General features: G+C 38.3%; 1 protein-coding gene across 1 annotated transcript in view; it reads left to right on the plus strand.

Annotated features, from left to right (window-relative positions):
* Positions 1-7,326, plus strand: part of TTC23L (tetratricopeptide repeat domain 23 like) — a 43,425-nt gene extending 36,099 nt beyond the window's left edge. Inside the window, exons 9-10 of the mRNA XM_025388640.1 lie at positions 5,186-5,313; positions 7,202-7,326. Coding sequence (XP_025244425.1) covers positions 5,186-5,313; positions 7,202-7,204 — 131 coding nt within the window. The 3' untranslated portion in view covers positions 7,205-7,326. The remainder of the gene's footprint in view (positions 1-5,185; positions 5,314-7,201) is intronic.
* The last annotated feature ends 9,498 nt before the right edge of the window (positions 7,327-16,824 follow it).

Raw genomic sequence — 16,824 nt, forward strand, 5'->3', positions numbered from 1 at the left:
CAAATAGAAAAAACAATATGGTAAATGTTAATCCAACTATATTAACAATTATTTTAAACATCAGTGGTCTAAATAAACCAATTTAAAGAAAGATTTTCAGAGTGATCAAAAAACAAGGCCCAACTATATGCTGTCTACAATAAATCCACTCTAAATATAAAGACACACACAGATTAAAAGGAAATGGATGGAGACAGATACACTATACTAACATTAATCAAAAGAATGCAAGAGTAGTCATATTAGTTTCAGCCAGAACAAACTTAGTGCAAGGAAAGTTATCAGGGATAAAGAAGGGCATTACATATGATAAAGGGGTCAGTTCTCCAAGAAGACATACAATCCTTAATGTGTACATGCCTAACAAGAGTTTCAAAATATTTGAGGAAAAAATGATGGAACTGTAAGAAGAAATAGATGAATTCACTATCATAGTTGTACTCTTCAATACCCCTTGTATTAGGGTTCTCTAGAGGGACAGAACTAATAGGATAGATATGTATATATAAAGGGGAGTTTATTAAGGAGTATTAAACTCACAGGATCACAAGGTCCCACAATAGGCCATCTGCAAGCTGAGGAGCAAGGAAGCCAGTCCAAGTCCCAAAGTCTGATGTTTGAGGTTAGGAAGCATCCAGCATGGGAGAAAAATGTAGGCTGGGAGGCTAAGCCAGTCTAATCTTTTCACATTCTCCCGCTTGCTTTTATCCTAGCCACACTGGCAGCTGATTAGATTGTACCCACCCAGATTAAGGGTGGGTCTGCCTCTCCCATCTCACTGGCTCTAATGTTAATCTCCTTTGGCAACACCCTCACAGACACAACCAGGATCAATACTTTGCATCCTTCAGTCCAATCAAGACACTCAGTATTAGCCATCATACCCTTGTATCAGAAATGGACAAACACACAGGCAGAAAATCAGTAAGGACATAATCAAATTCAACGGCACCATCAATCAACTTAATACAATTAGCATCTATTGACTACTCTATCCAAACGATAGCAGAGTGCACATTCTTCCCAAGCTCACATGGAACATTCACCATGATAGACCACATTCTGGGCCATGAAACACACCCTGACAAATTTAGAAGAATAGAAAATGTACAATGTCTGCTCTCAGACCACAGTGGAATTAAACTAGAAATCAATAACAGAAAGATACCTGGAAAATCCCAAAATACTTGGAGATTAAACAACACATATCCCACATATGTGTGGGATAAAAAGAAATCTCAAGAGAAACTTTAAAATGTTTTGAATTAAGATTTTTTTTTGAAAATGAAAACAATGTAAAATTTGTGGGATGCAGCAAAAGTAGTGCTTAGAGGGATATTTGTAGCATTGAATTTGTATATTAGAAAAGAGATCTAAAATGAATAATCTAAGTTTCTGCCTTAGGAAGCTAGAAAAAGAAGAGCAAATTAATTCCAAAGTAAGAAAAAAGTAATAAAAATTACAGTAGAAATCAATGAAATTAAAAACAGGAAGTCAACGAAGAAAACAAAACTGAGAGTTGATTCTTTGAATAGATCAATGAAACTGATAAACCTCTAGCCAGGCTGAGGAAAACAGACAGGACACAAATTACTATTATGAGAAATGAAACAGGAGACATCATTACAGATCCAATGGACATTAATAGGACAATAAAAGAATATTATGAAAAACTCTAGGCTCACAAATTCAATAACCTAGATGAAATAGGTCAATCTCTCATGAAAGACACAATCTGCCAAAACTCACATAAGAAAATCTAAGCCATTTGAACAGATCCATTTCTATTAAAGAAATTGAATCAATAATTAATAACCATCCCATGTGGGTTCACTAGTGAATTCTACCAAACATATAACAAATTCTTGACAATCTCTTCCAAAAGATAGAAGCAGAGTAACTATTTTTAAGTCAATCTATGAAGCCAACATTACCCTAATTCCAAAATTAGACAAAGATATTAAAAGAAAACTATAGATCAATGAGAACACATGAACGCAGGGAGGGGAACATCACACATTGGGGCCTCTCAGGGGCTGGGGGAGGAATAGCATTAGGAGAAAAACCTAATGTAGATGACGGGTTGATGGGTGCAGCAAACCACCATGGCACGTGTATACCTAGTAACAAACCTGCACATTCTGCACATGTACCCCAGAACTTAAAGTATAATTTTAAAAAAATATCAAGATTAAAAAAAAAAAAGAAAACTGCAGATCAATACATCTCATGAACATAGAGGCAAAAATCCTTAACAAAACATTAGCAAGTTGAATCCATCAATGCATAAAAAGAATTATATACTACAGCCAATTGGAATTTATCCCAGGTATGCAAGGCCAGTCCAGCATTTGAAAATCAATCAATGCATCACACCAACAGGCTAAAGAAGAAAAACTGCATGATCATATCAATAGATGCAGAAAGAGCATTTGGAAGAATCCAACACTCATTTATGATAAAAACTCTCAGCAAACTAGGAATATAGGGGGATTTCCTCAGCCTGATAAGTCACATCTGCAAAAAAACCTGCAGCTAACACCATTGTTCTTTTTTTTTTTTTTTTTTTGAGACAGTTTCACTTTTGTCACTCAGGCTGGAGTGCAATGGTGTGATCTCAGCTCACTGCAACTTCTGCCTTCTGGGTTCAAGTGATTCTCCTGCCTCAGCTTCCTGAGTAGCTGGGATTACAGGCACCCCCCACCATGCCTGGCTAATTTTTGTATTTTTAGTAGAGACGGGGTTTCACCATGTTGGCCAGGCTGGTCTCAAACTCGTGACTTCAGGTGATCCACCCACCTCGGCCTCCCAAAGTGCTGGGATTACAGGTGTGATCCACTGTGCCCGGTCAACACCATTATTCTTAATGGTGAAAAACTAGAAGCTTTTCTATTAAGACTGGGAACAAGGCAGTTTCCTCTCTCACCACTCCTTTTCAGCATCATAATGGAAGACCTAGCTAATGGAATAAGAGAAGAAAACGAAATAAAAACTATACTATAATATTTGTGAAAGAAGAAATATAATTTTTTATTTGCAGATGAGATTGATTAGAAAATTTGAAAGAATCAACAAAAAGTCTGGAATTAATAAGTGATTACAGAAAAGATTCAGGATACTAGTTTAATATGCAGAAGTCAATACTTTCCTATATACCAACAATGAATAAGTAAAATTTAAAATTTAAAACAATACCATTGACATTAGCACTCCAAGAAATGAAATAATTAGGTATAAATCTAGCAATATATTTGTGAAATGTATGTGAGGAAAACAACAAAACTCTGATGCAAGAAATCAAAGAACTAGCCAGGTATTGTGGTATGTTCCTGTAGTCCTAGCTACTTGGGAGACTGAGGTAGGAGAATTGCTTGAGATCAGGAGCTTGAGACCAGCCTGGGCAACACAGTGAGCCCCATCTCAGAAAGAAAAAAACAGAAATCAAAGAACTAAAGTAAACTGAGATATCTTTATTTAATATCTATTCCATGTTCATAGATAAGAAGACTCAGTTGTCAAGATGTCAGTTCTTCCAACTTTATTTATCAATTCAACTCAATTCTAATAATCATCTCAGCAAGTTATTTTTTGGATATTAGCAAATTGATTCTGAAGTTTACATGGAGAGGCCAGAATAACCAACAACATTGAAGAACAAAGTTGGAGGACTGACACTATCCAACTTCAAGACTTACTAAAAAAACCCACAGAATCAAGACAGTATAGATGAGAAATCATCTTACCCTAGTCACAGTGGCTATTATGAAAAAGACAAAACAACAAAAAACAGATGTTGGTGAGGGTGCAGAGAAAAGGGAACTCTCATACACTGTTGGTGGGAATGTAAATTAGTGCAACCTCTATGGAAAACAATATGGAGATTTCTCAAAGAACTAAAAATAGAATGACCATTTGATCCAGGAATCCCACTATTAGGCATCTACCCAAAAGAAAAGAAAGGTATGTATCAAAAAGATTCCTGCACTTGTATGTTTATCGCAGCACTATTCACAATAGCAAAGATAACAGAATAAATCTAAGTATTCATCAGTGGATGATTGGATAAAGAAAATGTGGCATAAATACACAATAGAATACTCTTCAGTCATAAAAGAATGAAATTATGTCTTTCACAGCAAAATGGATGGAACTGAAAGTCATTATCTTAAGTGAAACAAGCCAGACACAGAGAGTCAAGTATCAAGGTTCTCACTCATAAATGGGTGCTAAAAAATGTGTGCACATGGGCTTAGTGCAGTGATAGATAATGGAGACTCATAAGAGTGTGATGGAGGGGTGGATGATGAGAAATTAATGAGTACAATGTACGTTATTTGGGTGATGGATACCCTAAAAGCTGTGACTACTATGCAATTTGTACATGTTACAGAACTGTACATGTGTTGTGTTTGGAAAGACACAGCATTAAAATTAAATTTTCAAGCCATAACAACTATATGTTTAAAATACTTATAAAATCACAACTTACTCCCTCCCAACCCCCCAAACAGGAACTTCAGTAAACATTACTCACTATCAGAGGTTTATTTAGCTAAAAATATAGTCTTGCAATATACCTGGGAGTTTAATACGGTAGTTATTTGTAACATTAGCATAATAGGCCTATTCAGACAGAAGCTTTCTTTTTTGCTACAAAAAATTCCATGAATTTTTAAGGAGAATAAAAACCAAAACATCATATGATGCCATTAAATCACATTTTAGGGCCGGGTGTGGTGGCTCACACCTGTGATCCCAGCCCTTTGGGAGGCCGAGGTGGGCGGATCATGAGGTCAAGAGATTGAGACTGTCCTGGCCAACATGGTGAAACCCCGTCTCTACTAAAAATACAAAAATTAGCTGCGCATGGTGGCATGCACCTGTAGTTCCAGCTACTCGGGAGGCTGAGACAGGAGAATCGCTTGAACCCAGGAGGCAGCGGTTGCAGTGAGCCAGATTGCACCACTGCACTCCAGCCTGGCAACAGATTGAGACTCCATCTCAAACAAACAAACAAACAAACAAACAAACAAAAAACATCTTAGACTTTTAAAGAGTCCTTATGAGACCTGGCTTGAGAATAAGCATGGACTTTAAGCATGAAAATGTCAGTTGAGCCAAAGCTGATATTAGACATTTGTAAAGGTTAGCAGCTTGCCTTAAATAATTGTTTCCATTTTTCCAGATGCTGTTGAGACATATTTCATAAAAAGTATCAATGCATATCGAGCAACACTGGGCTCAGAGGATTTTGAAACACTGAGCACCACTGAAGAATTTTGCAAATGGCTTGTCCAAAATGGAGAAAAACAGGTAAATATGATCAATGCATAAACAGAATTGCTAGTTTGTTTATTAGATCACAATAGCATTTTTCATCTTACAGTTTAGATATTGGAGATCAGATAGGTCCCAGATAAAACTAGGCAAGAAACACATTGTTTCATTATTTGTTAGCATTAACCAAATTTTTTTTTTTTTTTTTTTTATGTGGCAAATTGATTTCATTCTTTTGATGAAACTGAGCAACTCTGTCCAACAAGGTTTAGTTTGTACTTGGAAACCGCAAAGTAGGGTCAAAGTATTTTAGAGGGACTCGATATTGATGGCAAAAGAAAATTCGCAGCTACACGTTTGCTTCTAACGGTTCCCTCTCTGACAAACTTTTTTTTTTGAGATAAGGTCTCTCTCTGTCACCCAGGCTGTAGTGCACTGGGGCGATCTCGGCCCACTGCAACCTCCGCTTCTTGAGTTCAAGAGATTTGCCTGCCTCAGCCTTCCAAGTAGCTGGGATTACAGGCGTGCGCCACCATGTCCAGCTAATTTTTGTGTTTTTAGTAGAGATGGGGTTTCGCCATGTTGACCAGTCTGGTCTTGAACTCCTGACCTCAGGTGATCCACTCGCCTCGGCCTCCCACAGTGCTGGGATTACAGGAGTGAGCCACCATGTCCTGCCAGCATTGCCTTTCTTGTTTGAAATTTTACAGCTATACTTTGTTGTGTAATGTTATGGTTCCCTTTCTGTAAAATGTTATTTTTGGTGATCTAAATAAAGCCTGTTTTGTTTGGAGAAAAAAAAATAAAATAAAACTAGGAATAATACACAGGGCTTAGGTAGCTTGGAATATTAGTAAAAAAATATTTTTCTTGTGTCTTGATACATGAGATCCTTCAGATCCAGGACACATGTATTCTCTGGCTTTGTATTTAATATTTTAAGTCAAAATTGGCTTCCATCTTTGGATCTAGCTACTAGTTCTTTTCTTTTGCGGTAGTGGTTTTCTCTTGATCTGATAGGTTTTTATTAGCAGCAATTTTGTTTTCACATTTTAAAAAGTTATAGAAAATAATTGTTATTGCTGACTTTTTTACTTAGAAGTCCCATGAGTCTAAGTTATCATTCAAAACCTTTTGACTTGAACTTTATATATTCAGTGCAGCATGAACACAGCAAAGACCTTTGTCTGTCATAAGATCCCACATGACTTTGATCTGACCAAGCCAACTTTATACTTCCTCAGGCGAGTGAGAAATATGGATAGATTTGACATGGTCTTATTGGCCATGTAAAAACCAGTATAAGAGTAGAGTTATAGGCACATAGTAAGTAAAAATTTATTCCAGGAATGAAAAAAAGTTTTTTATATCTTATCTAGACATTTTTATAAATGGTGACATTTTCGTTATTTCAATTTTAATTGCCATTTGTAAAGACAAAAACCTTATAATGATTTGCAACCTTTTTTTTCTGTGGCGATGATATTTTCTGTTGGTTTAGAAGATTTTTTTTTTTTTTTTTGAGACAGAGTCACTCTGTTGCCCAGGCTGGAGTGCAGTGGCACGATCCAGCTCACTGCAACCTCTGCCTCCCAAGTTCAAGTGATTTTTGTGCCTCAGCCTCCCGGAATAGCTGGGATTACAGGCGCCCACCATCACACCCAGCTAATTTTTGTATTTTTTGTAGAAACGAGGTTTAATCCTGTTGGTCAGGCTGGTCTCGAACTCCTACCTCAAGTGACCCGCCTGCCTTGGCCTTCCAAAATGCTAAGATTACAGGCGTGAGCCACCACACCTGGCCAGTTCAGAAGATTAATGTGAGATCCCAATGCCATGGGTTGATCTAATAATTAATTTTATTTTCAAAGATGTGAAAATACTTTGCCAGAATTTAATAGCTTATCCCTGTTATAGTCTGGTGCAGTGAATACCATGACCTTGGTTGTGATAAACCACCAGTACCACCACCAGTACCAATGCCTGATAATCCTCTGCTTCTAACCAAGTACTTTCTAGTATACCAAGCTCCTGGACAAAGCTACCAAAGGACCTGAGTGCCAGGTGGCTCCAAATCTAAACCATAAGCAGGACTATGGACAGGTCAGCTTTACCATTAGGAAGCAAGTGCCATGAGGGCAGGAAGTTTTGTTTGTTTTGTTCACTGCAGTGTCCTCAATGCCTGAAACACTAACTGGCACATAGAAGATGCCTGGTAACTTTTGAATGAAACTGCTGAATTTTATGACACATTTCCCATATTTAAAAGTAGCTCATTCCCCTGCCTCCAAGCTTCATGTGAGGCTCTAGGCCTGTCCTAGAGGACCATAACAGAAACTCACAAGATTTGGGAATCATTCCCATGGAATACACAGACACATACATATGCACACACATATATATTTTGGTAAGTAGTTTAATCTGCCATGGATAAAAAATAAAACTCATTCATCTGGAACCACCTTCTTCCAGTAATTCATCAAAATGACAATCATGGCTGGGCATGGAGACTCACACCTGTAATCCCAGCACTTTGGGAGGCCGAGGCAGGAGGATTGCTTGAGCCTAGGGGTTTGAGACCAGCCTGGGCAACAAAGTGAGACCCTCATCTCTAAAAAAATTAAAGAATTAGCCAGGAGCAGTGGTGCATACCTGTGGTCCCAGCTACATGGGAGGCTGAGGCAGGAAGATCACCTGAGCCTGGAAAGTTGAGGCTGCAGTGAGCTGTGATCACGCCACTGCACTCCAACTTGGGTGACAGGGACCCTGTCTCAAAAAACAAACAAACAAAGAAAACAAAAAACAAAACAGAGAATGAGTTTGTCATCAATGCCATAAAAAGACACTATAAGAACACTACAGGTCCATATCCCTGAAGCATATAGATGCAAAAATTCTCAACAAAACACTAGCAAACCAAATTTAACAGCATATTAAAAGAGTCATATGCCATCACCAAGTGGGATTTATCCCTGGGATGTAAGAATGGTTTGGCATACGAAAATCAATCAATGAGATATACTGTCTTAACAGAATGAAGGATAAAAATCAGATGATACCCTGAGATCCAGAAAAAGCACTGGACAAAATTCAATACCTTTTCATGATAACAACAAAAAAACAAAACTGCCAACAAAGAAAGAATAGAAGGAAATTACCTCAAGATAATAAAGGCCATACATGTATGCAAAGCCTACAGCTAATACCATACTTAATGGTGAAAAACTGAAAGCTGTTCCTTTAAGATCAGGAACAAAAGAAGGATGCCCACTTTCACCACTTCTATTCAGCATAGTACTGGAGGTACTAGCCAGAGCAGTTAGGCAGGAAAGCTAAATAAAAAACATCCAAATATGAACAGAAGTAAAATTATTTCTGTTCGCAGAATGACATGATGTTATGTAGAAAACCCTAATGATCACACACACACACACACACACACAAAAAAAAAACCTGTTTGAACTAATAAATTCAACTAAATTATAGGAAACAAAATCAGCATACAAAAATCAGTTTCACGGCTGGGCACAGTGGCTCAAGCCTGTAATCCCAGCACTTTGGGAGGCTGAGACGGGTGGATCACGAGGTCAGGAGATTGAGACCATCCTGGCTAACACAGTGAAACCCCGTCTGTACTAAAAAATACAAAAAAAAAACTAGCCGGGCGAGGTGGCGGGTGCCTGTAGTCCCAGCTACTCGGGAGGCTGAGGCAGGAGAATGGCGTAAACCCGGGAGGCAGATCTTACAGTGAGCTGAGATCCAGCCACTGCACTCCAGGCTGGGCAACAGAGCGAGACTCCATCTCAACAAAAAAAAAAAAAAAAAAAAAGTTGCATTTTTATATACTAACATTGAACAATTTGAAAAAGAAAGCAAGAAAACCAATCCCATTTACAATAGCATCAAAAAGAATAAAATACTTAGGAATAAACTTAACCAAGGAGGTGAAAGACAGACACTGAAAAAAATCAACAGGAAAATAATAAATTATATGCATGCTTTCCTACTCTAAAAAATGCAAAAATATTACAGTAGTAGCCTTGAGATTCCTGATTTATTGGCAGTGTTTTCTGGAAAGCAGCAATTGGCATCCCTTTTATGTTTGTTGTTCTGACATGCCACATTAGGGATGATGATTACATGTTCAACCCAATTCTGAAGAAATATTCTGTTGCACCTGTCAACATAGATAATTCAGGCAGTGAGTGGGTGATGTGCAGTTCTTGAGGGAGCCAGCAATAATACCTCTTCAGCTTCCCTAAAGAAAGCACATTGGGAAGGCAAATGAGTACAAGCACTGTTGTCCTGTGAATGATTTCCAGTGTATACTTAATTTATTTTTGCTGTATAGTAAGTAGTTAACAGTGAGAGCTTTGCTGAAAGACAACTGGCCTAGACATTTCAAAAATGTCAATGTCATGAAAGATCAAAAGGGCAGGAGAACTGTAACAGATTAAAGAATCATGAGAACTCAATGCAATACATGATGATTAAATGCTAGATTTTAATGAGGTGTAAAGAACATTATTGGAAAAATTGGGAAATTTGAACATGGAGCATATATTAGGAAACGCTGTTGTACTGATGTAAGATTTATTGAATGATAATGTTATTGTAGATATATAGGAAAGTGTTCTTGTTCTAAGAAGACACATGCTTAAGTATTTAGTGGTTGCCACGTGTGATGGCTCATGCCTGTCTATAATTCCAGTAATTTGGGAGGCCAGGGTTGGAGGATCACTTGAGCCCAGGAGTTCATGACCAACCTGGGAAACATAGTGGGACCCTATCTCTACAATAAATAAATAAATAAATAAATAAATAAGCTGAGCAGAGTGGTGCGCAACTGTAGTCCCAGCTACTTGAGAGGCTGAAGTGGAGGATCGTTTGAGCTTGGGAGGTCAAGGCTGCGTGAGCTGTGATCACACCCCTGCACTCCAGCCTGAGCAACAGAGTGAGGCTCTGTCTCTTAAAAAAAAAAAAAAAAGAAAAAAAACAAAACAAAACAAAACAAAAAGCATTTAGGGGTAAAGTATCTTGATTACTACAACTTATTTTCAACAAAAATATATGTGTGTATGCATGTATATATAGATAGAGAGAGACAGTATTTTTTAAGAAGAGAAAACAATAAGGCAAATGTGGCAAAACTGTAGCAATGTGTGAAGCTAGGTGAAAACTGTACGGGTATTTTACTATTCTTTTAGCTTTTCTGAAGGTTTGAAAAATTTGAAATAAAAAATAGGTGAACAAAAACAGAGTGAGGGCTGTGGAATTCAGACTGCCTGGTGTTGGAATTCTGCCACTGCCAATCATAGGCTGTATGATCTGGGGCAAGATCCTTAGCTGTTATTAGTTTCCATTCCTTCATCTGTAAAATGAGTATAATAGTTCCTCTCTTGTAGGGCAGCCATGAAGATTAAATAGCATCATATGAATTAACTATTATTAATTACAAGCTTGGAACTTTAATTCTTAATACAAAGTACTTAGGTGGCACATCACAGCGGACTGATCCTGCTGGGTTGTGTCATCATTGGGTACAATGCCTTCTCCATAGAGCTCAGGGAACAGAACCAGCATGCTCCTTTGGAATTGCCAGGCTGATTTTTTTTTTTTTTTTTTTTTTAGAACGTTTTATCCCTCAGGAGGCTTACAGACTGCTACAGGCTTCGTTAAACTCCCAGGTATTCAGCTACAGTGACTATAGCAAAAATGTGGCTGAAACTTTGTATAACATGGGCAGGATCTGCTTTGCCAAAGGAGAGCCCAGAAAGGCAATTCAGCTCCTGACAAAGCTGACTATTGACTGGTTTTGTTACATTTTCCCCTGGGCTTGTAAGCAGGATGTGAGGAGGGATGTATGTACATATGCATGCATGTATATATGTATTTTCCCTTCTCTTCCATTTTATTCCCTCTCTCCTTTTCTTTTTTTAAGTGATGTGTTATCTTTTGAAAATTGTCTGCTTTCTTAGATGTGCTGAGGGAGAATATGACACAGAAACTTTTGTTGAGTCCATGTCTGGACAAGAGTCTTAAAAGAGTAACACCCTAATCTTGGAATCCAAGTATGATAGTGGCAGAATCTCTGGAAAGCACTTCAAGGTTGGGTGGAATTAGTAATACCTTTTTTAACCATCCGTACCCAAGTACTCATTCCCCTTCCAGAGAGCTCGTTCCCTTGCAGTGGGGTGTGGCAAAAGGTGTTCAACCAGTCAGTATACTGACAGAATGAATCTGAAGGCTTAGTAAAATAGGTGGCGATGTCTCTAAATAAAACCTAAGTTTTTTCAAAGTCAGAGGAAAAGTTGGTAAAGATCAAGGAATACTCAAGTGAGCAGAGTGTGGAGTCAGAAGCAGTCTACATCAGGTTTGCCGGGATTTTCATCTCATTTCAGGGTAACCTAATGTGATCAGAAAACAGTAAATAACAGAAGAAAGGGGAACTCATTTTGAAGATTCAGGGAAAAGAAAGCCTCCTGAAAGTAAGTTATAGGAGCCAGAATAGCTTTTCCAGGGAAGCATGAACACACAGTGGCATCTGGGTAATAGGGGTAGAAGCCTGAAAGGAGAGAAAACTTTGAAATGAAAGGATGACAATCTGAGGATAAGAAATGAGATGAAATGAAAAATGATGAGTGAAATGAGAAGGGGTTCCAGGGAAACAAGTCTAATAAAATTCAGATCCACATTGAAAATAACGAAGACGCTTAACATGGAGTGATACTGGAGTATTGTTTCTCAAATCTAGAATTGCAGCACAGTCAGTAAGAAACAAAACAAAACAAGCAAAAACAAATTCCTGAGTCTCACCCCAGACCATGTGAATTAGAAGTTTTACGAGTAGTGTACAGAATCTTTTTTTTTAAATAGTTCTAGAGGCAGTTTTAATATCCTGCCAATTTTAAGAATCAAGATTGATATAACAAACTTGAAAAGCTCTCTTAGAATGCAGAGTGAAAGAAGAGAGGGATCTCATGAGAAAGTAATTGGTATGCAGGACAAAGTAGAGATTCAGCCAAAGAATTGTATGTATTTCTGAAGAAATTATGATTGGAATAGAAGCAGTAATCAGAGATATCATTGAAGACAAATGTTCTGAAATAAAAAAAGAGCATAGCATATACATTGTAAGGATTTACCATGTTCCACACAAAATCAGTGTAAGGAGAGCCTCATATAGATTTTTACCTGGTAATGAATTTTTGATGGCATATGCAATAGATGGAATGCTTGTGTCCCTTCAAAATTCATATGTTGAAACCTAATATTCGCTGTGGTTTTATCTGGAGATAGGACCTTTAGAAGGGGACTAGGACTCAGGAGTGGAGTCTTCATGAATGGGATTAGTGCCCTTTGAAAAGAGACCTCAAAGAGTTTCCTTGCCCCTTTCCACCATGTGAGTTTACAGCAAAGATGGCTGTCAGTGAATCAGGAAGTGGGCCCTCACCAGACACGAAATGGACTAAGACAGCATGACTACATCCTCCATTTGTAATAGGGATTTAACTTGGAAATTTAGGATGCCATAAGCCTAGGTAGAGGCTACATCTTTGTTATCAGCTTAGGAAACAAATGAAATGTAGTGCAGGTATTTGAAATGTAAACTTGTGACAAGATCTCAGTTCCGCTGGTCCTTTCCTGAGTTTGGTTTGCAATTAAGGTGCTTGCTATCTGATTCTCTTTAACCTGTTGTTTCTCACCTCACCTAGTGTCTGATGATTCAAATCCTTGTATATGGAGGTGAACACAGTAAAAGCAGGGAGACAAAGAGCCTCCTTACTCTGTTGCGGAGGTGAGTTCTGGCCCTGGCCATCAGCCATGTCATCAATGTGTATATATGCATGGCATGGCCTCTCCCAATTCAACCAGGTAGGGGTGATTCACCTCTTTCATTCTTGCTAGTAAGGCAAAATCCTACCTGTGTTTGAATTTGGCCAAATCTTACACTTGGGAAAATTAGTTGATTTCTTACAGTCTCATAGAACCCAGTGTTATAGGGTTGCTGCAATAATATTTAGTATTTATAATACCCCTTTCAATGCTGAGCATTACAGAAAAGCCCTGCAAGACAAGGTTGTAGCTGATCACAGTATGATAGGTATCATATGGATTCAGAGAAAGTAAATGAGTACCTTAAAATAATTTTTCTTGCTGAACATACAAAGTCTAGGTCCCTAAACATAAGGCAAGTTTTTAGGATACAGTCTCCAAAGTTAATAATGACAGAGCCTCTTCAGATTCTTTTTATAGATGTTTAGAATTTAAGTCAAAGAGAGTTTTGTATAGACTTGCCTCAGTCTTTAACCTTGACGTTATCAATGACGCATATCATTGACATTTGTTCATCTCAGAATAGTACTGACCTCGAACTGTTCTAAGAGGGAAGAGAACAAAAACTTGTTGAGTTTATACCAAATTCATAAAACTGAGCTAGGTCCTATTTATAAAGTATTTAATTTAATCCTCACAAATACCCAGTATGATAGCTCTCATTTAACAGAAGGGAGCTTGATGTTTTATAATGGAATTTGCCTAAATGCACTCAGTCTTGGAGATTTGGACTCAAATAAGTGTGACTCTAAGGCCATGTGCTTTTCCCTGAGAGCCCTCTAACAGCGGTGCATTGCTGCTGAGAGTTAGGACCCTGAATGTGTTCACCAGTGGTGGCTGATAATCGGTCCCCTTCTCACCAGGTTCACCAGGCTAGACAGGTGGGGAAGGTCATGCCATGGAGAATACATTGAGCCCTCCTCTCCACACCCACTTCAGTCAGAGCCACACCTGAGGTGGGCCCCACAGGAGGCTATCTCCTGTTTTATCATTACCCAGAGGAGGACATTCTCCAGCCTCTGTCAATAATTCCTGTTAGGACGATATAGAGGATCAGCCACAGGGCAAAATGGAAAACTTTGCTCCCTGCCTGTTGGTGTTTTAAATAAAATCATGTCTATAACATGCATAGTACAGTGCCTGGCAGAGCATGCGCTCAATAAATGTTCGTAAAACACCCTTCCTTCCCCTTCTTCACAGAAGACTGCCTTTTGCTTTCAGGGCAACAGTTCAGAATATTTGAAATCAGGGATAATTGTTAGCCACTAATACCATAGGTTAGTTTTGAGATTTTGAGTCTTTGAATATATCTAAAGTAGATTTTGTGCTTTGAAGGTAATAATAATGAAACTAAAAGAACAAAATGTATAATTTCAGAGAAAAAATGCATGATGTTTCCCCAAAACTGAACAGAAGTTCTACTCAGCTTGTATTTAAAAAGAGACACTTCAGAATATCTGGAATCTCATTCTTTGGTAGCCTGAGATTGCTTTGCCTTCCAGTATTTACTGTGTCTTTTAAGTGATCTGAAATGATTCATAGAAGGAGGAAAAATTAGGAGATCTAATTCAGACCCTAGGTGGTATGAGTGTCTTTAGGTACTTGGAAATTAATTTTTCTTTCTGTAAATTACAATGAAACCAAACCTACCAAGAAATTCCATATAAGGGGAAAAGAAGAGTCTTTTGAAGGACTTTGCTGTAGCAGAAGGTTTTTCTTTCCCTAAAACAAGCCCGTATCTCATTCCTCAAGAACTGCTGAGCAAAGCCGTGGGGGAAACTGCCAAAGCCAGATGTCAAAACCCAGTACAAGGATTGCTCTCTTTGCAGACTTCAGCATCTCACTGGAGTAATCAATCCCAGATGTCCTGGAATTCTGCTAATTTTCCGATATACTCTCCTGCTTCTTACCTCACCTCTTCTGGAAACTCGTTGACTACACTCACTGGACTTTCATTGCTAGGAGCCCGAATTCTTGGCTTCTGAAGCCTGTGCAAAAAAGCTAAAGTAGAAATGGCCCCTTGAAATCAGAGTTAATTTCAAGGTTAAATGATAGTTGCAAGGGTCTCAAATAAAATTTTGGTGTACAGAAAGGGCATAGAAAATCTTGGATTTGGAAATAAACTTTCTGGTTGTTTAGTCTAACTTTTACCTAAATCACAAATGTACTTCAGTTGTAATCATTTACATATCTAGCTCATTTAAGCACTAGAAATACTAATATGTTTAAGATAGAGTCCCTTATATGAAAGTTAGTCTGTATTAAGTCTTTAATAGAAATGTAAAGGAAAAGGGCAAGTAATACATCATGAGGCTAGAAATGTGAGTGGAAACTCTGCATAGGTTGGGGGCTGGGTTGCAGGGTCTTCGAAGAAAAGTAGACATAAGCAGGTAGACAAGAAGCCAGAGGAGAGTATTCCAAGTTGCATGAACAGAAGCATAGTGGCGTAGATACCCGATATCACGGAGGAAAAGCAAGTGACCTCGAGTGGTTGTAGTTTAAGGTACTTGAGGAGGGACGTGCTGGACATGAATTTGGAAAGACAGACTGGGGCAAGATTATGGAATTTTTATGTGCTGTGCTAAGGCCTTTAGGATTTATTTAGTAGACAGAAAGCAACCATCAAAGAGTTTTGGGCAGGATATGACATGACCAATTATTGGCTTTAAAACATTACCTCTGGCAGCAATGAGAAGGATAGATGGTACCTAGGGAGCAGTGGGGAGAGCAGTTAGGAGGTAGATCCGATAGTCCAAGGGAGAGATGTTTAGACCCTTAATTATCTAAAGCCGTAGTAGGAAAAATGTGTAGGGGATAGATCGAGAAGCTATATGGAGTCTGTATTGAGAGACCATAGGACCAGTCAGATGTGAGGTTTAATAGAGGCACGAATCAAAGGTAGTGTTGAAGTTTCTAGCTTGGGCAACTGGGTGAATGGCAATGTTATTAAATAGTATTGGCAAGAGGAATAATCTTGGAGGATGTCTAGGGTGCCTGAGGGAAGATGGTTTCCACTTTGGATATGTTTGCAGTACCCACAATACATCCACTTGGCAACAGCTGTTAAGTTGTTGGCTGTATGGGCCAAGAGCTCAAAGAAATGATTCTGAAGCTAATGGAATGGGTAAGATAACCCACGGAATACATACATGTGAAACAAGAAGGCTTAGGAAAGAACTTTGGAGAATGCTTCCACTTATTTCAGAGAGAATATGGTGGTTTGGTAGCAGAACAGCTGGGGCTCAAATTTGAGCTTTCCCACTTATAGTGGGACTTCCTAAGGCTTACTTTCTTCATCTGTGAAAATGCACATAAATACAGCACTTCATTTTAAGTGCTTTACTTACTGTATGGCACATAGTAAGCTTCTGTGAAATGTTAATTATTGTAATTATCATTATTGTATTATTTAGGGGTCATGCAGAAAGAGGAACTGAAAAGGAGTCTCTAAAAAAGTCCTTAAGAATTAAGAGAGTCAGAAAAAAATATACGACAAAGTTTCAATGAAAGAGAGGCCAGTGTCATTGTTACGAAAGACATGAGGAGACACTTCGAAGAGGAAGAAATGCGTATGACCAATACACACACACACACACAGATTTCCAATCTCAGGCAGGATTCAAAACATAAAATACCATTTTTAACCTATTGTTTTAGTGGTAATGACAAATACAGGTAGTAAAACCCAGCTATGTAAAAGCTATGGGGAGCTCA

The sequence above is a fragment of the Theropithecus gelada genome, chromosome 6, assembly GCF_003255815.1.
Source record: "Theropithecus gelada isolate Dixy chromosome 6, Tgel_1.0, whole genome shotgun sequence".
Taxonomy (NCBI): Eukaryota; Metazoa; Chordata; class Mammalia; order Primates; family Cercopithecidae; genus Theropithecus; species Theropithecus gelada.